Source organism: Bufo bufo, chromosome 11 (assembly GCF_905171765.1).
Source record: "Bufo bufo chromosome 11, aBufBuf1.1, whole genome shotgun sequence".
In the NCBI taxonomy this organism is placed as follows: Eukaryota; Metazoa; Chordata; class Amphibia; order Anura; family Bufonidae; genus Bufo; species Bufo bufo.
Genome location: NC_053399.1, coordinates 42,796,587 through 42,818,381, shown reverse-complemented (window position 1 = coordinate 42,818,381; position 21,795 = coordinate 42,796,587). Strand labels below are relative to the sequence as shown.

Sequence of the window (21,795 nt, the reverse complement as noted above, 5' to 3'; positions counted from 1 at the left end):
TTTTTTTTCTACAGCGCTGTGTGAGGGCTTGATTTTTGCAGGAGGAACTGTAGTTTTCATTGGCATCATTTTGGGGTACATAACACCGTACAGGACAATTTACATTTGCGTTCTGCAGGTCATTACGAAAGCGGCGATATCAAATGTGGAGAATTTATTTCTGCAATTTTTTCCATTGAAACACATTTTTTTCAACTGAAAAAAGTGATTATTTTTTTTTATTAGACTCTATTCTTTTTACTCCTTTAACCATTTAATAGTCCCAAAAGGGGACTATAATAGGCGATCTTTTGATCGTTCTGAAAATACAATACACACATTTCTATAGTGCATTGTATTTCAATGTCCATGCTATACTGACATTGACCAGCAGGCTGCACCAGAGAGAAAACAAAACAAAAACAAAAAAATAATTCTACACTGTAGTCTTATCTAGAGGTAACTCATTAGGATGGCGACTGAGCATTTTACGCACCATATAGCACTAGCAGTGCACATACCGTTAGTCTGTGGTGGAGCACTGGACTGTGCCTGGGTTGCTAGCGGCAGCAGCAGTGGCGTGATCACATTTTCTTCTATCCTCACAGGTGAAAGTGGTTCTTGTTTAATCGGTATTGATGAATCAGGAATTGCAGGGGCAGTTGGGGAGGTGCACACTGGGACAGACGATGGCAGGACGGGGCAAGTTGATTCTGCATGTGATGACAAATAAGCTGGAGTCTCCAAGAGATGAGGAAGTACATTTCTTGGAGACACTACCGGTGTCTGTAGACTGCTGTTTGCTCCCTCTTCACCATCATTCGTAGGTTCATAAGTCTCTGCTTTGAAAAAAGGGAAATATTACTGTAAGAATATTGGTAAGGAAACCTAATGCAGTGCAGGCAAAATTGCAAATTATCAAAACAACAAAGGGGTTTTCCAAGATATTTTAACTGATGACCTATCCTCCGACACCCGTAACGCCCGCCAATGAGCTGTTTGAGAAGGCACCAATGCTCGCAGTAGCGCCTCGGCCTTCTATCTGCTCACCAAGCACAGCGCCGTATTTTAATGGAGCCGAGCTGTGCCTAGGCCACGTGACCGGTGAACCTGACCTAGGCAAAGCTGGTCAGCGACGTTGGTGTGGGGGGGGAGGGGTCCGACCAATCAGATACCAATGACCTATCCAGGGTATATCTCAGAAAACCCTTTTAAAAGAGTTATTTCATGGTATGTATGATTAATACGATTACAAGAAAAGGAACCAAATACAAAAATTCACTAATGTGCTCTCGAAAAAGGAAGCAACATACACTTGACTTTAATGTGTTTCTACCTTGTAGTCCTTGCAAAAGCTGAATTCTCTGTGTCCTCATGGCACTCATCTCCATAGTTATCTGCAAGACAAAAGGAATTATTAAGGAAGAATAAATCGTAGGATCTTTCAAAGACTGCAACAATGACTTTGTCCCCTTGCAATATCACCAGAATATGTGGCAAACTAACCTGCTCTTTTAGCACCATCAGACACTGAACCTCCATATAAGCCGCTTGTAGAGCAGTTCGAGCCTTTAGAAGGTTGTTGTCGATTCCCTGGAGTGACGTGTTCAGCTCTTCTTCTCTTAAGGAGATGTTTAGCAGCTGATCCAATTGAGAACGCTCTAAAGAAACAAACAAGTTTTAAGAAAGCATAAAATATAATCTTTAGTGAAAATCTGAAATTAAATAGTTTGTGATATTCAGACAATGGTATGTATTTCCATAAACGTGGCAACTTTTAATATATACATTCTGGTGATGTGTACCGAAGCAATCTTTACTTGCGATTACATAAACCTCAGAATTGTTTAGTCTGGTTTTGCAGGTAAAATGGTACCCTGTTTCCCCAAAAATAAGACAGTGTCTTATATTAATTTTTGCTCCCAAAGGTTCGCTAGGTCTTATTTTCAGGGGATGTCTTATTTTTCCATGAAGAAAAATACGGTACACATTTATTGTTGAACAAAAAAAAAAAAAAAGGAAATCAGGGTGGGGAGGGGGATCACTTAAAATGACACAGGGGGATCAGAAGGGGGAATCAAAATGGTACAGGAGAATCAGAGGTGGGGGATTACTATAGCATTTTAGTACCCCCTTCTGATCCTCCTGTGTCATTTTGATTCCCCCCTCTGATCCCCCTGTGCCATTTTAAATGATCACCCTGGGCCATTTTAAATGATCCCCCTCCCCACCCTGATACCCCTGTGTCATTTTGATTCCCTTCTCTGATCACCGTGTCATTTTGATTCCCCCCTCTGATCACCCTGTGTCATTTTAATTACCGTTTTTAGTCTCCCTCCCCATCTTCACCAGACATCCCCCACCTTCCATCAGATATTCCCCCCCCCACCTGTCACCCCGTCCCCCGTGTGTCCGTGCCAGCCAAGTTGTGAGACTCCATTAGGGCAGAGCGAGCTGCGAGCGGAAGAAGGCGGCAGCTTGTCCTGGCGGCGGCTGCGGCCAATCAGTGAGCTCCTTACATTCTGGGGTGGCTTGCTTTATAATCGGGGAGGCATTATGTCCGGCCGATGCTTTATAATCGGGGAGGCCTTATTTTCGGGGGATGCTTTATTATCGGGGAGGCCTTATTTTCAGGGGGATGCCTTATATTACAGCGATAGGCAAAACTAGAGGTAGGTCTTATTTTTGGGGAAACAGGGTATACAATATACATAAACAGTTGCATTGTTTTGTGGAGTTAACACAAAATACTGAAATATACCTACATATGTGCAAAACGCTCACTGCATGATGCCACTGTAGACAGGAAGTAGATATATTATTGCGCATTATTTTGCTCAGCTCTGTGCTGCACCTTTGTTTTGATGCAGCCAGGGTTTGCTGTGAGTAGGAATACTAATGTAAGGAACTACAGCTACCATCTCACAGACATTAACTCATTACATATACTTGCATTCTCTCTATTACAAGGTGTAAAGAGGAGTTGTAATCACTGTCTCCATACATAAAACTGCTCTGCTTTTCTTCTTCTCACCGTTCAAACTGCAGTCAAACATGTGAAACACAGTCCCACCTGAGACAGGGAGGAATAACAGCCATGGAGCAGTCAAGATATACACCTGGAGCATGCCATATGACTGCACATGAGACTGATTTTAGAGACATCTCAGGTTACTTTCACACTGCCGTTTCTGGGTCCGCCTGTGAGATCCGTTTCAAGGCTCTCACAAACGGCCCAAAACGGATCAGTTCAGCCCCAATGCATTCTGAATAGATAAGGATCCGCTCAGAATGCATCAGTTTGCCTCCGTTCAGCCTCCATTCCGCTCTGGAGGCGGACACCAAAACGCTGCTTGTTTTGTTCATGGTAATGCAAATGGATCCGTTCTGAACGGATACAAGTGTTTGCATTATAGGTGCGGATCCGTCTGTGCAGATACCAGACGGATCCGCACCTAAACGCAGGTGTGAAAGTAGCCTCAGCTACAGACCGTGACTAATACTGCATCCTATCACTTTGCATTTAATTTTTAACCGCTTAACTATGACCTTCCTCCTCCTCTAGTAGCAAAAAAAGGCACTGTAGCGCCCCAACCCCACTAATCTCCCACATTTCAGTAGTCACAGGTTGTACTAGTCACCATGTGGGGCCACCTCCCCTTCCTCAGGAGGCAGTCACAGCAGGACATCTGAGGACGTACTCATGTCCAACACACGATGAGCAGCCTGTTGCTGGCTGAAGTATTAGGCCGGGTTCACATCTGCGTTGTGAACTCTGGCACTGTAATCCGGTCACTGTATCTGGCGTATGTCAGCCGGACAAAAAATTGTCCGAAAGTCCGGATTCCATTACAGCGAATGGGGATCCAGCGGTGCACAGTGGTATCCGGCGAACTCCGGCAGTCTGCCGGAGTTCACAGCGCAGATGTGAACTCAGCCTTACAGAGACTAGTACAGCAGAAGCACATGGACCCTAAATTTATAAAGACCAGTGTGTGCTATGCCAGTTTTGATGGGCCCTGTGGTGCTGGAGCAGGCATTTTATTTATGAGGCGCAGGGCTCAATATAAACGATATGCCTCCTCCGGAGCTGGCAAAGATTTTATTCATTATTTACGCTAGCTTCTGGCATAAAAAACCCTAGATGTTAAGCCAATGGCCCTGTCCACACCTACCCCCTTTCCAGAAACCTGCCAAGCCACAGAGTCCTTGAAGGTCAGGCTGAAAATCCTGGGTGCAAGGGCAGTTTATAGTCAATGTGGCAACTGTTTTTTCCCAGCTTTGGACCAGAAAAAGATCTTTTTCTATCATTCTTTTTAAGTTTCATAGTGTATTAAGTAGGCTGTTCGATACCCTGGAGGTCCTGGGCTGGTGTTCCCGTGGTCTCTGCCAGTCTTTGCTACCTTCCTTTCAGCAATAACGTATTGTACACGCACGTGGCTTCTGCCGCCAATCACGGTGATGTTCATATGTAAGGCACAAGTTCACCAAGGCCAGTGAATGACCACATCATCACTGGAGATCATCAAGATTAAGAGCAGATTAATTACCTTTCCGTCCACGTATTTTTCTTCTTTTGGTGTTTCTTTCAATGTTTGAGGATTCAGGATACGAACCATCCTTAACAAAAAAATAATAATAATAATAATATATTGGTGCATCACATAACGAAAACAAAAAGACATTTCTTTTGAACGACATTGATTATTATGGCAGAAGCTTACAAATCAAAATACTATACATGTGGAATGTAAGTGAGTGCTATTGTGCCAAGATGGTGGACCAGAAGTCTAGCGTACAGGAAAACTCAGATAATGAAAACTATTTTCTAATCCTGTACATGGCATATGCTCCGGCTGTCCGGGCCTGCATCAGATATATCACAGGGGCTCAGGCTGGATGAGAATTGTGGTGCAGGAAGAGACCCTTGTCTCTGACTCTATACAACTACCGGTTGGCTTATTTTCCGACAGATTTTTATGCCAGAGTTGTGGCACAATTTTGGCGCAAAATGGCGCCTTTTAGTGCCCCCCTTTCCCCTAAACCTCATCCCATTGTTGAGCATGTCAGATGCGCCAATTTTTAAGATCGAACACATTAGTAAATCTGAGCCACAGTCAATAAATGAAGCCTAAATGCAGGGCTTGAATTAAATAGATGGAACCTACCCCAGTGGCCCTTCTTTTCTTTCCAACTCCCAGACCATCATATTGTTCAGTGCCAGATGTACAGCTATCAGAGGCTCCATCAGCATGAATGTCTTCTATAAACGTGGCAGCAGTGTGAATCGCTTCTTCACTAGCCCTCTGACACATACGCACGCTGTATGAGGCCGCACAGGCTTCCACGTTGCTCCTCTGACTTTGGGACGTTTCAGAAAATACTGGGTTTGAAGGGTCTGCTGCATCCACTGCAGGAGGAGAGCTAATGACATTGCCTTGCTCCTCTACCTGCTTTGTGGGAGGTATGAAATGAGAGGACGCTTTTTGCCCAGTTGCTACTTGTGCCGGGGGCCGAGTTGGATTGCCTCGTTCACTACATGACTCTGTACTGTAGTTGTTAAAAATATCAAAAACAGAGGGCTTCTCCACAATGACGCTGCTTTCAGAGAGGCTCCGCTTCCGTGCTGAACTTAGAGGAGTTGCAATGATAGATTCCCAATGGTAACCTTCAAAACCCATGTCCGATTCTTCATCAAAGTCAAGACCATCCTGTTCACTTTGAACCTGTGCTACCATTTCTATACCGAATCTTAAAGAAAAAAAGAATAAAATTAACTCAGCATGACAAAAGGGGAACATTAGAAACGCTGCACTAAAGTCATTCTCTTCAAAAACAACAACTCACATTCCAGTAAAAAGAGGTTGTGTCATGATGACAACCACTGACCCTATGGCTGGACAAGCAGCAACAGTTTCCCTTGTATGACATGAATGGTCATTCATCTGGCTGCCATGCAATATTATCTCCTCTATTCCAGCAGCTGCAGGGGAAATGCTGCTTGGCCAAGACTTTCCCTGGAAAATGAGTTGCCTGTTTGGGGTGAGAACCAGGGCGATCAGCCGCAATCTGAAAGGGGTGGTCTCTGATGAGACAATCCTTTTAATGGGGCTGAGTGGCAATACAAGGACACAGCCCATGGACAGCAGAGGAGCTGCTTTTGGCAGAAAGAAACAATCAATATGTCAACATGATCTTGGACTATTATCTGTTGTAATGCATGTGTAGTCCTGCAGATAAGGAGTCCGAATTGCTACTTTTTACTTTCCTACTGCCCCTCATTGTTAGGGTTTAAAGCTGCACTGAAATACGTTGTCAGGACTGCGGTGCATACGCTCAGGAGTCCTCTCCATCATGTTACCACAGCTCAGCAGTCCAGACTGTGTATTTCATTGCAGCTTTGAGAGCTGACAGTGGGAGAATGGGGGGCAGTAGGAAAATAAAAAATTATGATCTGAACTCCTTGGGAGCAGGACTATTGAAGCATTACCGCAGATAGTCCAAAATCGTGGTGACATAAAGAGCACGGTCAGGGGGTAGTGACATGGCTGCCATGTGGCAAGTTACAGAATTTTTAATAAGCTCCTTGGAAATTGAATTTTTTTTGTTGTTATTAAAGTTCTTGATTAATGCGTTTTGGCCATTGAGAATGAACAATCCATTTCTAAGTAGCTAACAGAATACTGCTGCAGCTTGCATGGCCGTGCGGTTCTCACCAGCACAGAGACTGCATCTCATCGTTTACCCATACCCTAAAGAATGATCATAAATTTAGATGCAGCTACCTAAATAATGGTGTTTCCTGACAGGTCCATTGGCCAACAAGCACCAGCGGCATCACCAGGAAGCCGGCAAGTAATTACTGTCTCATTGCTCCTGACTCAATGTCCCATAAATCCTAAAATACTGTGGACATGCAGGGCACATAGGCACATATAATTTCATGTCATCAGTGCTAAACTAGAACAGTGGCAATGTGGACAATTCAAGCTCCACAGCCTTGGTATTCAATGAACTTTTCTGCAGCATGGGGCCAAAAAGAGCCCATGTGAGGTTCACACACATTACAAACATTTAGTTTGATGGACGCCTATATTTTTGTAACTACTCCTGGGAAACATATCCCCTTATGGAGAGCGCCTAATTGGTGTGAAGAGTCTTATAGACCAGGCAATGCTCCTCTGGATTTCTTTGAAGAGGGAATGCAAATCAGCTCTTAGCAAGTTCTGCCTTCGATTCCGCCAAATGTAAGGTAGCTGTCCTGTAAGTAGTAGTTTGACTTTAACAGGCCTTGAGACATGACATGGATAATAACTAAGCCAGTATCTCATGTCCCTCATCAATGCAGAGCAAAGAGTACTGACCTAACTTGCTGAGAGGCCTAGGTCAGGATATAGAGCATAAGTTGCTAGGAGCTGATTTGGATACCCTCATCCCAGAATGGCACTGCCTGGCCTTTAAGACTTCTAACACCGATTAGGTGCTCTCCTTAATGAGATATAGTATCCCCCGAATACTGACTTACGCCTCTCACCCAGTAAAACCAATTCTCTATTCTGCACTGATGAGAGGAAATCACCCGAAACAGCGGTCTGCAGATGAGGTGCTGGCTTAGTTATTATCAAAGTGATGTCTCAAGGACTGTTTAAAAGGTTGAACATTGACTTAAAGGATAGCTACCTTACATTTGGGGCTTTAGAGGCAGAACTTTCTAACGGCTGATTTGCATAGTTTTTTGTAACTATGTGATATACAAATTTACTACTCTATCCGTCTTTCAGTGTTTATAAGAGTCAATGTTATAAAACAGATATGGGTATAGACAAACCTTGGCAAACCTTTGCCTAGTTCCTGCCTCTTCTTGTTCACATGCTGCAAGAGCTGTTCCCAATTTACATTCCTTCTCGAAGCATTCAGAATTTGCCTTAGGGTTGGTTTAAGACCTGAATCCTTGTCAGTCTCACTTCTACGATGACCACTCACATTTCTGATGCGTCGTGCACTATTGAGGTTGGGTTCAGGGAGATGTGATCCGGTTTTGCTTCGTGAACTAATGTGTCTAGTTAGATCTCTCTGGAGAGAAGCAGGAAGTCCTAGTTTGCTCAATTCTGGTAAAACTGTATTGGCCGAATTTGTAGCACCTTTTTGTAGATCAAGATCGGAAACATTTTCTAAGCCGTCAGCATCAAGAGGGTCTTGACCAAGATGAGAATTTCGGTTATCTTCACCATCAACGGACTCGGGGTTGTTTGGTGAAATGACATTGTTGTTTGAGAGTGGGACAGAGGGAGTGAGGTCAGTAGTGTTTAAGTCTTCATCTCTCTTTTGTGTGAAATTTGCACGAGAGCTGTTGGAATCTGCAGCAGTGGGACAGAACATATCATCATCACTCACATCCTCTAAGGAATAGTCATAGGAAATACTGGCCTGGAGGGAATTTTTAGCTGCCTCCGTTCTTGGTGGGTCTTGATTTCTAGGGGTGTCACGCATAGACTGTATGTATGGACTGCGAATTGCCTGGCTACTGCGCAGCATCTCTTTGGCCTTGCGCAGTACCTCGCTAAGTGTTTCAACTGGTTCCTTCCTTCCGCTGTCTTGGGGTTCTTGATTAGTCTTTGCGTTTTTTGATGCACTTCGCAACTTGGATATGTAAGAATTGGACCTAATCAATTCTAAATTAAGAGCACTTAATCGATTCTGCCTCTCCCCAAACGAAGAAGTAGAAGAATTCAGTTTGACACCTTTTAAAGGGTTTTTTTGATCTCTTTTCAGAGTTGAAGCTTTTACGTCGGATATGTTGCATAGCGGGGATTTTAGTGAAGGCATACGGTAGTTCTTATACTCATTGTGGTCAGCTTTCTTTCCGTCCGTCGTTTCAGGACAGATCTCAGGCACATTTTTGGCTTGCGATATCTGGTCTGTTTTTGGATCTCCACTCTTGGTCTCCTTGGATCCATCAGCTGGAGCCTTGCCAACAGATTGTAGAGTTACTGGTTGAATCTCTGAAAGTTTTTGTGATGGGTAAGGAGACCATCGATGGGGTTTCTCTCTTAAAGGGTTATTGCTCTTATCAGAGCAAGGTGTAGATTTCTGTTTGGATGGCAAGTCTAAATCCTCTGACATTTTAAACCCTAAAAAGTTGTCTTCTATGTGATCACTTGTAAAGTCATCTGTAATTTTTGAAGCGTTCCCGTTAGTGTTTGGTAAATGGTCTTTCTTTTTTGAGGCGTTGCCCTTAGAACTGGACAAGTTATCTGTGTTTTTTGAAGGGTTTATATTTGAATTTGGTAAGGGTGTGCTATTGCTGGTTTTATTTTCAACCTTTTTCCATTTATATCTTTCTTTACAGAAAGACCCGGACACACTGTTTTTTGAGCTCCACCTTGCATCTTTCTCCTGAACAGGGTCGCAGTGTCTCGGTGGTCTGTTTCTTGCTTGAGAAAACACATCAATATTAGCACCAAAGTTCCACTGGTCACTACCGTATGAATTAGGTTGCCAGTTTTCACCACAGTTTCTCAGGTACTGGCTGGGAAAACTTCCATTACCTTCTTGAAGCCAATGAAAATTTCTACCTGTGCCTCTTTGGTGCCAGCTGGTTGCCCCCCCTGCATTTGAGTGCCAAGAGCCTCCAACTTTAACATGGATCAGATGTCGATTTGAAGGACCATTTGTATGCCAACTAGATCTCCCCCTTGAATTACTGAGATGTCTATTAGGATTGTGGTTTAAAGCAGGATGTAGAAAACCCTGTCTTGAATTACTGAAGCAGTCATTTGGCCACTGCCAGTTCCTATCTGATGGATCTCGGAGCCACTCTTGTTGGCCTGTCTCTTTACATGGCAGACGGTCGTCTCTTCTTCTTAGATGATTATCAGATTCTTGCCCTTTGGAGGAGTTGAGGGCCGCCTCTTGCCTAATTTTAAGGTTTATAAAAGGAACAAAACACAATTAGAGAACAAATGTCATACATGCCAGTAGTCTGAACAGCTGGGAAATGATCATATTTCTTTCTTGTGCACAAGTGAAGGCTAAACGTAACATGCGATCTTCAATTAAGCAGGTACAGCTGTCATACATATGGTAGGATGCAAAAAGAACATTAGAAGCAAAATGCTATCTTGGACAAAGACACAGACACAAAAAGCATTCTTCTGCTGGATTCTCTAATACGGTGTACTGTGAGATTCCAAGTAAAAGGGACAGGTCATGTCCTTGTAGAACTCCAACAGGCTGGACACCTTTGCATCTCTCTCCTGCACGGTTTTGATTATAGCTTTTCCTGTTCAGCCGCTTTCGGTGCCGTTCACTACTTAAAATGTAAGTTCTCAGAAGCGGTGGTAATTTAGCAGATATGTGACAGACTGGTTTCAGTGTGTCAGTCATTACTTTATATTACCCTCAGTGAGGGTGTCATATAGTACGTAACAGGTCACACTGAAGACACCGTGCTAGCAGGAGGAGCTGAGCTGATATATACCGGGAGAGTGTAAAGGAAAAGCAACCAATCAGATTCCACCTTTCATTTTCTAAAGGCGCTCTGAAAAACAAAGTGCAATCTGATTGGTTGCTATGGACAACTAAGCCCGTTTTCCTTTACACCAGTTTTGATAAATCTCCCCTATAGTGTTGATAGAAAAGTTCCAGTATAATTGGTCATTTATTGAAATCTATTTTTAAAAGCCCTATTGGTGATTGGCTGCCTCTCCTGTATGAGTGAGCCAACATAGCAAGTGATCATTCACTGAGCAGGACCACCTACTGGACTCTTAAAGGGGTCCGCCTCCCCCCCCCTTTCTCCAGGGTACTTACTTTCTCCCAGCTCCTTTGCCCCCTGGCCTCGGCTGTCTTGCTCGGATCACCCTCTGTCAGCATCATGTCAATAGGTCATGTGATACAAGGGGACCAGGCCGCCACCATGGCCAGCACATGGCTGCAGCAGTGTCAAAGCAGATACTGACAGTGGGTCAGACCAGGATAAGAAAGGAAGGGGGGGGGGGGATAACAAAGAACCTCCCAAAAGGTGACCAACTACTTTAAGCCCAGAAAGAGCAGAAATTGAAATAAATAAATGTCAATTGATACTGGAACTTTTCTAATAAAACTGCATATTAATCTGCTCAGCTGCTCCTGCTCTGTATCATGATTAGGTTGCATTTTCAATGGGACAGGTTTAGGTTTTTGAGGATGGGAAACTGGTCCGATGCATGAAAAAAAAAAAATTATATATATATATATATATATCTCTATCTATCTCTCTAAGAGGAAGCGGCGATATGTCAGACATACGAACGTGTATGTGTTGTGCCAGACACAGCTGCAGACTCGCGGGTGTTACACTGAAGGGGCCACAGTACTCCGGCATTCACCACTGTCCCTTGTTCTGATTATCAGTTGGGGTGGGTCACAAATCAAACCCATTGTAAACTTCTGGAAAACTCCTTCAAACTCCTTTTCACCATAAGGACCAGGCCATTTTTTGCAAATCTGACATGTGTCACTTTATGTGGTGATAACTTTAAAACGCTTTTACTTATCCAGGCCATTCTGAGATTGTTTTCTCGTCACATATCGTACTTCAGGACAGTGGTAAAAATGAGTAAAAAATAAATAATCATTTTTATTCATAAAAAAATACCAAATTTACCAAAAATTTAGAAAAATTAGCAAATTTGAATTTCTCTACTTTTATAATAGATAGTATTACCTCCAAAAATAGTAATTACTTAACATTCCCCATATGTCTACTTCATGTTTGGATCATTTTGAAAATTACATTTTATTTTTTTGGGGACGTTACAAGGCTTAGACGTTTGGAAGCAAATCTTGAAATTTTTCGGAAAACTTCCAAAACCCTCTTTTTAAGGACCAGTTCAGGTCTGAAGTCACTTTGTGAGGATTACATAATAGAAACCACCCAAAAATGACCCCATTTTAAAACTACACCCCTCAAGGTATACAAAACTGATTTTACAAACTTTGTTAACCCTTTAGGTGTTCCACAAGAATTAATGGAAAATGGAGATGAAATTTAAGAATTTAACTTTTTTGGCAGATTTTACATTTTAATCCATTTTTCCAGTAGGGTTAACAGCCAAATAAAACTCAATATTTATTACCCTGATTCTGCGGTTTACAGAAACACCCCACATGTGATCGTAAACTGCTGAACGGGAACACAGCAGGGGGCAGAAGGAAAGGAATGCCATATGGTTTTTGGAAGCCAAATTTAGCTGAACTGGTTTTTAGATGCCATGTCCCATTGGAAGACACCCTGATGCACCCCTACAATAGAAACTCAAAAAAGTTACCACATTTTGGAAACTACTGGATAAGGTGACAGTTTTATTGGTACTATTTTGGGGTACATATGATTTTTAATTGCTCTATATTACGTTTTTTGTGAGGCAAGGTAACCAAAAAAAATTATGTTTTGTCACAGTTTTTATTTTTACAGCGTTTACCTGAGGGATAAGGTCATGTGACTTTTTTATAGAGCAGATCGTTACGCACGTGGCAATACCTAATATGTCTACTTTTTCTTATTTATTTAAGTTTTACACAATAGCAGCATTTTGAAACCGAAATAATGATATTTTAGTGTCTCCCTAGTCTGAGAGCCATAGTTTTTTTGACCGATTCTCTTAGGTAGGGTCTCATTTTTTGCGGGATGAGGTGACGGTCTGATTGGTACTATTTTGGGGGGCATTTTTTTCTTTTTTACTTTATTAATTTGATAAAAAACAAATTTTTTTTTACTTTACTTTATTTATGACATTCACTTTTGGGGGTCTGATCCCCTCTGCACTGCATTACAATACATCTGTATTGTATTGCATTGCCTGTTAGTGCATGACACAGAGGCTGGATCTCCTCGGCACCCGTAGAAGACATTAGGCTGCCTTGTATCGCATCGGGTCCCCGCCACAGCAGTGCGGGGACTTGATGCGATCACTCACCCGACACAAACCCCTTCTATGTCGCGGTCAGCGCGGACCGCAACATAGAAGGGGTTAATACGCCGGCATCAGCTTTTACAGCAATGCCGGCGGATACAGCAGGGTCCAGCTACCACGGACTGCCGGGCCCCTGCAGAGATCGCGCGCACCGCTCCGGTGCCCGCGCGATCACTATGACGTACTATTACGTCAAATTGCGGGAACACAGTGGCTCCCATGTTGTAGTAGTACGTCATAGGTCAGGAAGCGGTTAAAGGGTTTCTGTCACCAGAATTAACCTCTTGACATTAGAGATGTGCTAATGTCAGCAGAATCTAACTCTGCTTCTCTTGTGTTTTTCCATGCCCCCATTACTGCACAATTCTTACTTTTGGAATATGCAAATTAGCCTCTCAGAGCGGGGGGGGGGCTTGGGTTCTAAGGTGCTGTAGGTGGCAAAGCGCAATGAGACACATCATAATAATAATAATAAGTATGGTCTAAGGCAGGGCTAGCCAACCTGCAGCCCTCCACCTGTTGTAAAACTACAACTCCCACCATGCCCTGCTGTAGGCTGATAGCTGTAGGCTGTCTGGGCATGCTGGGAGTTGTAGTTTTGCAACAGCTGGAGAGCCGCAGGTTGGCCATCCCTGGTCTAAGGTATGTAAAGCCAGTTTTTGACAGAATTAAACTATTTAGCTTATGCTACTTTCACACTTATGCTGTTGTTTTCCGGTATTGAGATCTGGCAGAGCATCTCAATACCGGGAAAAAAACGTTTCCGTTTAGTCCTCATGCACTCTGAATGGAAAGAGATCCGTTTAGGATGCATCAGGATGTCTTCTGTTCTGTCAGCATTCTGTTTAGTGATTGGACACAAAACCGCTGGAAGCTGAGATTTTGAGTCCGGTCATAAAAAGCGAAAAAAACGGATCCGGCACTGAAAACAATGCAAGTCAATGGTGACCAAACCGTTTTTTATGGAGCCTTAAAAACCGGGCCACCCCGTCAATGTATTTAGTGACAGATACATTTTGATTTCACACGACTGGATCCTAATGGAACGGATGCATCCTGATGTGCAAAATCAAAACGGATCAGTTTAATTACGGTATTGAGATCCTCCGCCAGATCTCAATACCGGAACTATAAACACAAGTGTGAAACATGATCACTATTTACACTGACCACAGCTATTTTGGACAAGCAAGATGGGTTGTTAAAATCTTTAACCCATGAGATACCAGAGCTAGAATGGCACTGTGCTGACATCAATAAGGGAGCAGCAGTCAATTCCCCAGAAAGTAGGAAAAATCACATATGAAAAAAAATGTAGGTTGAGAAGCCTCATAAGCAGATAGTTACACTGAAAACAGCCCATGACTTTGGATCAGCCAATACTAGGAGCCCACACTGGACCCCTGGACTAAATGCACAGTCACCGGGTTATTAAAACCTGCACATGTATGCTGGGCCCAACAGGGGGCAGGATACCCATCTTTTATGAAGCCGCCATATTGCACAGCTCTGGTGAAATGTAATTTTCTGTGTTATTCTATTGGATCCATGTTAGGATCCAATCTTCAGAAGATCTGTAGTAGCTCTTGTAAAACAGAACTCGGGTGAATAGAGCCTGACAGAATTTATTTCTCTAAACTATTGATCAAGTTTAAATTTCAGCTTAGTATTGAAAATGGATCTAGATGCATCACTGAAGAGCATAAACCACACAAAGCACTCATAGAGTTGGTGAATACAGCGGACGTGACATCGGAGGTCAAGCAAGGTTACTCCGTGTCACACGGCTCTGCTGGACCAATCGGCTAGCAACATGCTCTGGAAGTGAATATGCATTTAGGGTCCATTCACACGTTCGCAATTTCGTTCCGCATTTTGCGGAACGGAATTGCAGACCCATTCATTCCTATGGGGCAGAACGATGTGCTGCCCGGATCCGCACTTCCGTTCCCGAAAAAAATAGAACATGTCCTATTCTTGTCCGCAACTGCGGACAAGAATAGGCATTTTCTATTAAGTGCCGTCCGCAAAATGCGGAACGCACATCGCCGATGTCCGTGTTTTGCGGTTCCGCAAAACACACACGAACGTGTGAATGGACCCTTAGTCAATGAGTGAATTAAAAAAATCAAGCCTTTTTCTGGTTTTGCATCATTTATAAATGCATGTTAAAGATTAATCAGGATAGGTCATCAATATCAGATTGGCGGGTGGGGGGTGTAACTCCTGAGACCTCAGCTGTTTGAAGGGGTGCGAGCACCGTCTCCTCTTCAAAGTTTAACTGCTCGCCATCAGACTACAACGTCTCCCTTTCACTTGAACAGGACAAGCAGTCTTCGTTACACTGCACATCTGGTAGAAGGGAGAAGACGTGCAGTTAGACCGTGCAGAGGAAGCAGGAGATGGCTGCAGGCCCAGAGCGGAGGTGCAGGAGCAGTGGGACATTTAAAAAGGGAGTAATTTTTCCTTTTTTTAAACTGCCCCTGCTCTCTGCAAATTTTTAAAAACTCTTGGCAATCCCTTTTATATAAGACTAGAAGAAGGAGCCGGCTTCGCTCGGGTATATTTAATCTATTTAATCAATGTTTGTGCGTGTTGTTAAAAGATAGACACTATCCACTATAACCGTGACCTCTACAGCCCTTCACCCCTCAACACTGAACCCCCAACAGTGCCCCGTCCCTTTAAAATTGGACCTCCACAGCAGCCTACCACCTTAACTTTGACCTTTACAGCAGCCTTCCCCTTTAACAGTGACTTTCACAGCACACCACCCCCTTGACAATGACCTCCACAGGGGCCCACCCCTTAACAGTGGCCTTTACTGGATCGGGGGCGTGTCCTTTTGAACAGCTCACTCTAAGACAGCAGCACTGTACTGTCTGAGTGTGAGCTGCAGGGAAAAAGTCGCCCTCCCTCCCACCTCTGCAGCTGACAGAAGTTGAATTTTACCTTAATTTTTTTCAATCCCCGTCGGCTCAGGAGTGGAAGGGGGCGTGGCCTAACCAGATCAGGGTGTGGCTTGGCTGGACCCGGGGGCAGGGTTTTAAGTCTTTTAGAGTGGACACATTGTGGCAGGGGCCGTGTCTGGGCTCCTTCCTGCAAGAGTGACACCCCTCTCGGCACCTTACTGGCTCATTTGCATAACAAATAAACTGGATTTTCAGAGGATAAAAACATCTATTGCTGGAACAAAGGCACATCTGGAAATAAGGTACTAAGTGCTATTAGGCCATGGCTTTACTTCAATAGCGATTATCCTGGTGACAGATTTTCTTTAAAGCTCTCCTACAGCAGTGAAGATAAATGGCTGGGTTGTTATGGAAACCTGGAGTGAAACTGTATGTGCAGGCTGGAGGACCTCCGAGCTTCTATTGGTTGATAAGGGTTATTTGACCAAGCATTTTTGGGGAATATCTCAGGAACCGAACGTTCTAGAGAGCCGAGACCTGGTCTAAAACCTTCCCGGACACCTGATGTACCTGTGTGCCAAATTTCGTGATTGTAAATGCGACGGTGCAGATTCCTTTAGCGGACATACACACACACACACACACAGCTTTATATATTAGATTAGCTGGTGCCTAACATCCATCCCAATACTAATATAGCACGATTAAAAGTAACTTACCGGCTTTGTTCCTTCCTTTTATTAATCAACTGGATGAGTTCCTTGTCAAAGTATTCTTCCTCGGCCTCCTCCTTCACTTCTTCACTTTCCAGGGCATCAACATTATCCTTATGTAGCTGGCTAGAGATGTGCTTGGCGTATGTCGAGAGGCCCACCACCGTCACCCTGCAGACCCGGCATTCGTGGCTGCAGTCTCTGGGGAGAGAAGCAAAAGAAGGGCACTCAATTCTTCCCACAGGCATTGCTGACAGATGCTGGCTATGCTGTGTCTCCTCCAAGGGCAGGGTCTCCTTGAGCAATGGCTACCGCTCTGAGAAACCTTCTGGCACAGAGGAGGTTACTTTGCAGGAAAGTAAACCGTCAGGATAGATTTTTCTCCAACAATTAAGAGGCAAAGCTTCAAAAAAATAAAAAAATAATCTTCTTTAATTGTTGTACTGAAAATCTTGCCCCCGGAGGACACACAGCATAGAGGAAGGGAGGCGAAGCAGGGGAGGTGGGCTTCCAGAGCTAGCTACTCCAGCTCTGGAGCCCAAGCATGGTGCCAGCTGCTGTGAGACGCTCACGTCTCACACTCTTCACTTTTATTTCTAGCACCACACACAGATCAGAAAGGGTACGAGGGGGGGGGGGGGGGGGGGGGGCAGCAGCCAATCCGGTGGCAGTAACCAGACCCAGGACAGCTGAAAGGGAGGTTGGGAATTTAGAAATTCCGTCTCTGCAGCATACGACGAGAATGACTGTCTAGTATCCAACACACTGAGCGTGACCACCACAAACACAGGCGAATTCAGTGAGTGGGCATTAACAGCTGCAGGGGCACAAATGGCAGGTACATCTGGGCGCCAATTTACATGAGCACCAAGATTAAAGGTATTTCTATACACACACAGTAAAGCAGGACGCAGATTTAAGGGAACTGGGAGCCATTCCAAGGTATAGGGGGGTGACCATAGGTTAGATTTTAATATATCCGTCCGTTTTCCCCAAAGGCATTTAAGAAGTGTTAAAAGGGCTTCACTGATCTCCACAGTATCGAGGCAGAGGCCACCCCACTGAGCAATGTGACCATGGACGGGACATCAATATTTCCGTTCTGATAGTGACAGGACCCTCTGCAATGGAACAGGGGGGCTTAAAAATAGGTGTTTTTGTTATTTATTTACTTAAAGGGGTCATCTAGGATTAGAAAAACAAGGCAGCTTTCTTGCAGAAAACAGCACCACCCCTGTCCATGGGTGGTGTCTGGTATTGCAGCTGGGCTCCACTGAAGTCAATGGGGCAGAGGTGTAATACCACACACAACCTGTGGACAGGAGTGGTGCTGTTTTTGGAAGAAAGCAGTCATGTTTTTCTTAGGCTACTTTCTCACTAGCGTTTAAGTTTTCCGGTATTGAGATCTGGCAGAGGATCTCAATAGTGGACAAAAACGCTTCCTTTACTGATAATACAACCGTCTGCATCCGATATGAACGGATCCGGTTGTATTATCTTTAAAATAGCAATGGCGGATCCGTCATGAACACTACTGAAAGTCAATGGGGGACGGATACGTTTTCTATTGTGTCCAAAAATACGGATCCGTCCCCAAAAACCTGCCTTGTGGGTCATGCCGAATCAGTTTTGTTCCGCATCCCATAACGGAAAGAAAACTGCGGTTTGCTCTCCAATATGGGAACCAAACGGAACAGAATGCATTTTGGAGCACTCCATTCTGTTTAGTTACGTCTTGTCCCCATTGACAATGAATGGGGACAAAACAGAAGCGTTTTTCTCCGGTATTGAGACCCTCTGCCAGATCTCAATACTGGAAAAGTTAAATGTTCGTGTGAAAGTATCTGGACAACCCTTTTAAACAGTTTCTTGGCTGTCACAATTTTTTTGCAGGTCATACAACTCCTTTAAAGAGGGTGTGCCAAGTTTTCAATTTATCCCCTACCCACTGGATAGGAGATAGCTAACTGATTGGTGGTGGTCCTACCTCTGGGACTCCCAACGATAATGAGAACAGGGGTCCTGTTCACCCAGTCTGATGAAAAGGCATGTGCCCTGCCGCTCCATTCATTCTCTATGGGACTGCTGGAGATGGGCGAGCACCACAGCTATGGCTATTTCTGCCAGTCCCATAGAGAATGAATGGATTGCACATGCCTGACCTGCCGCTCTTTCAAATCAGGGGAATAGGAACCCCGTTTTCGGGATCATGTAGGTCCCAGCAGTCGGACCCCTACCTATTTGTTATACCCTATTTTGTGGATAGGGGCTAACTTCAAAACTCAGCAAAAGAAGCAACATGATTGTCATGGGAAATTCTTCTGCACCAGCTATGATACATCTCCACCTATGTGTTATGTCCCTCCTCACTCTGGCAGAAGGGGCTTTTCTGTCTATAGGAAATCCCAGTCACCACCTCATTAATACTTCATGTTCTGTTGGTGGGGCTAACGGCTGGGTGTCGATCACTACTGCCCAATTGGCCGAATTCTTGGTCAAAAATAAAAAAAACTGCCAAAACACTAAGGGCTCTTTCACACTTGCGTTCTTTTCTTCCGGCATAGAGTTCCGTCGTCTGGGCTCTATGCCGGAAGAATCCTGATCAGTTTTATCCTAATGCATTCTGAATGGAGTGAAATCCGTTCAGGATGCATCAGGATGTCTTCAGTTCCGGAACAAAACGTTTTTTGGCCGGAGAAAATACCGCAGCATGCTGCGCTTTTTGCTCCGGCCAAAAATCCTGAAGACTTGCCGCAAGGCCGGATCCGGAATTAATGCCCATTGAAAGGCATTGATCTGGATCCGGCCTTAAGCTAAACGTCGTTTTGGCGCATTGCCGGATCCGACGTTTAGCTTTTTCTGAATGGTTACCATGGCTGCCAGGACGCTAAAGTCCTGGCAGCCATGGTAAAATGTAGTGGGGAGCGGGGGAGCAGCATACTTACCATCCGTGCGGCTCCCCGGGCGCTTCAGAGTGACGTCAGGGCGCCCCACGCGCATGGATGACGTGATCGCATGGACACGTCATCCATGCGCATGGGGCGCTCTGACGTCATTCTGGAGCGCCCCGGGAGCCGCGCGGACTGTAAGTATACCGCTCCCCGCTCCTACTATGGCAACCAGGACTTTAATAGCGTCCTCGCTGCCATAGTAACACTGAACGCATTTTGAAGACGGATCAGTCTTCAAATGCTTTCAGTACACTTGCGTTTTTCCGGATCAGGCGTGTAATTCCGGCAAGTGGAGTACACGCCGGATCCGGACAACTCAAGTGTGAAAGAGGCCTTAGACTATAACGTCAAGTAATCTACGCTATTACAATTACATAAATAACTGAGAATGAAAACATTAAAGGGGTATCCACCATCTTATAAGGAAATGGAACATCACTAGGCTATGCCATCACTTTATGACGGGTGGGGATCTGACCTCTAGGACCGCCACCACTCTTGTGAATGAATAGGTCACAGTACTAACTCAGCGCTGTGTGCCTTAGGACTTGTGGGGGTCCCAGAGGTTGGCCCCCTACGATCATAAACTGATGGCATATCCTAGCAACATGACTTTATAAGACTGTGATACCCCATTAAAGGGATTGTCCGGTACTTATGAGGACAATTTTATGTTCTTTTTTTAGTTTAGATAAATACCTTTACTTGTGGGGTAACCCCCGCTGATGCTGCGACCCTGCCTGTTTTTTAGTTTTTTTTTTCAAATATGGCTCCTACGCCCCGCTGTGCCCCCTGTAGTTTTCCCGCTCAGTATGTTAATACTGAGCATCGGTACAGGGAGGAGGAGACACCAGGGTTTCTGAATGGGTGGCTCCTTCTGCCTGGCTGTGCCGCGCTCCAATCACAGCAGAGAGAGTCACAGCCAGGGAGAAGGAGACGCCCATTGAGAAACCCTGGGGTCTCCTCCTCCCTGTACCGATGCTCAGTATTAGGGGGGTACCCCGCAAGTAATGGTATTTATCTAAACAAAAAAAAAAAAACACATGAAAGGTCCTCTTTAAATACTGATGGTCATCAATATCAGATCGGTGGGGGTCTGACACTGGCTCTCCCATTAATGAGCTGTTTTGGGTAGCTGCTGGCTATATAAAGTATACAGCGGACAGAGCTGGAAGCAGATGGCGCCATCCACTGTGTAGTGGCCGTGCCGGGGTACTGCAGCTCCTTTTCAACTCTGGCAATGGAAATAGGTCGACAAAGCCTTCCAGCCACTGTATAGTTTTTGGCGCTGCCTGAAACTGCTGACTAGGGAGGGTGCGAACTCCCAATCGATCTGATATTGACGACATATCCTGAGGATAGCCCATCAATATCTACGTACTGGAAAGCTCCTTTAAGTCTGGAGTCCACAGAAGAGTGTAAAGTATCTCTACGCAGAAAATCTGACAATCTTGTGGCTGGATAAGGAAGTCCTTATATGTCCCGGCCACTTGTATCTGAGAACAAGACAATCCTTTGAAAAGTAATGCCCTACAACAAATGACTTCTGCCCGTACATTTGGAGAAAGTGAGTAGGATGGGGGGATGAAGAGTTGAACAGTTGGGTAGATATTTCAAGACAGTGAACCATTGCAGTAAAGAACTTTCTAGGGGGCAAGTAGTAGATGATGAGTGCCAGCTGCTCGGCCCATAGAAGAATGTCACAGATTTCCAACATATAGGCGCTTGCTATTTCACGCCTCTTTAGTGCAAGTTCCAACAGATCTGCACACTAGCATCCATGAAATGGTGTTAGACCAGAAGAATTAAAAGCCTAAATAAAGTGAAATATTTCCCCAACTTGTTCTATGCATGTTACCTGCCCTGTAAGTTCTCCAGCTCCCTGTGATGCAGCATGCTGCGCATGTGCTCATCCATTTCCTGCAGAAGAGCCAAAGTGACAATAGTTTATCTATACATAGTACAGAAAATATTTCAGTCCCCATAGGAACAAGTAATGTGATTGCAAATCACAAGCTAATATCAAAATCAGCAGTTGGGTGCAAACAGATGGGTTTGTCAGATGGCACAAAGCATGGCGGTATTATAATGTGTGTGTTATATGTGGATTTCCATAGGACTAATGGTAAGAGCTGTGCAAACGAGCAATGCAATCAGCTCTGCTACATCTGCAGACTCTGTAGTTACAAAAAAGGAGCTGATCCTGCTTAGACTTTAAGGGGGAGATTCATCAAGACTAGAACTTTCTGCGCTGCCAGAGGATAAGCCTAAACAGAAATCTATG

General features: G+C 44.4%; 1 protein-coding gene across 3 annotated transcripts in view; it reads right to left on the bottom strand.

Moving 5' to 3' along the window:
* ZNF106 (zinc finger protein 106) overlaps positions 1-21,795 on the bottom strand; it is a 67,520-nt gene that overhangs the window by 27,370 nt on the left and 18,355 nt on the right. Inside the window, exons 3-10 of one of the 3 annotated variants that reach the window (XM_040411933.1) lie at positions 21,370-21,431; positions 16,567-16,761; positions 7,808-9,895; positions 5,148-5,730; positions 4,530-4,599; positions 1,486-1,640; positions 1,316-1,376; positions 501-821 (exon numbers count right to left, since the gene is read on the bottom strand). In XM_040411933.1, coding sequence (XP_040267867.1) covers positions 501-821; positions 1,316-1,376; positions 1,486-1,640; positions 4,530-4,599; positions 5,148-5,730; positions 7,808-9,895; positions 16,567-16,761; positions 21,370-21,431 — 3,535 coding nt within the window. Of the gene's footprint in view, positions 1-500; positions 822-1,315; positions 1,377-1,485; positions 1,641-4,529; positions 4,600-5,147; positions 5,731-7,807; positions 9,896-16,566; positions 17,115-21,369; positions 21,432-21,795 lie in introns of those variants that run through there. The other 2 variants (XM_040411934.1, XM_040411935.1) reach the window with 2 other exon arrangements.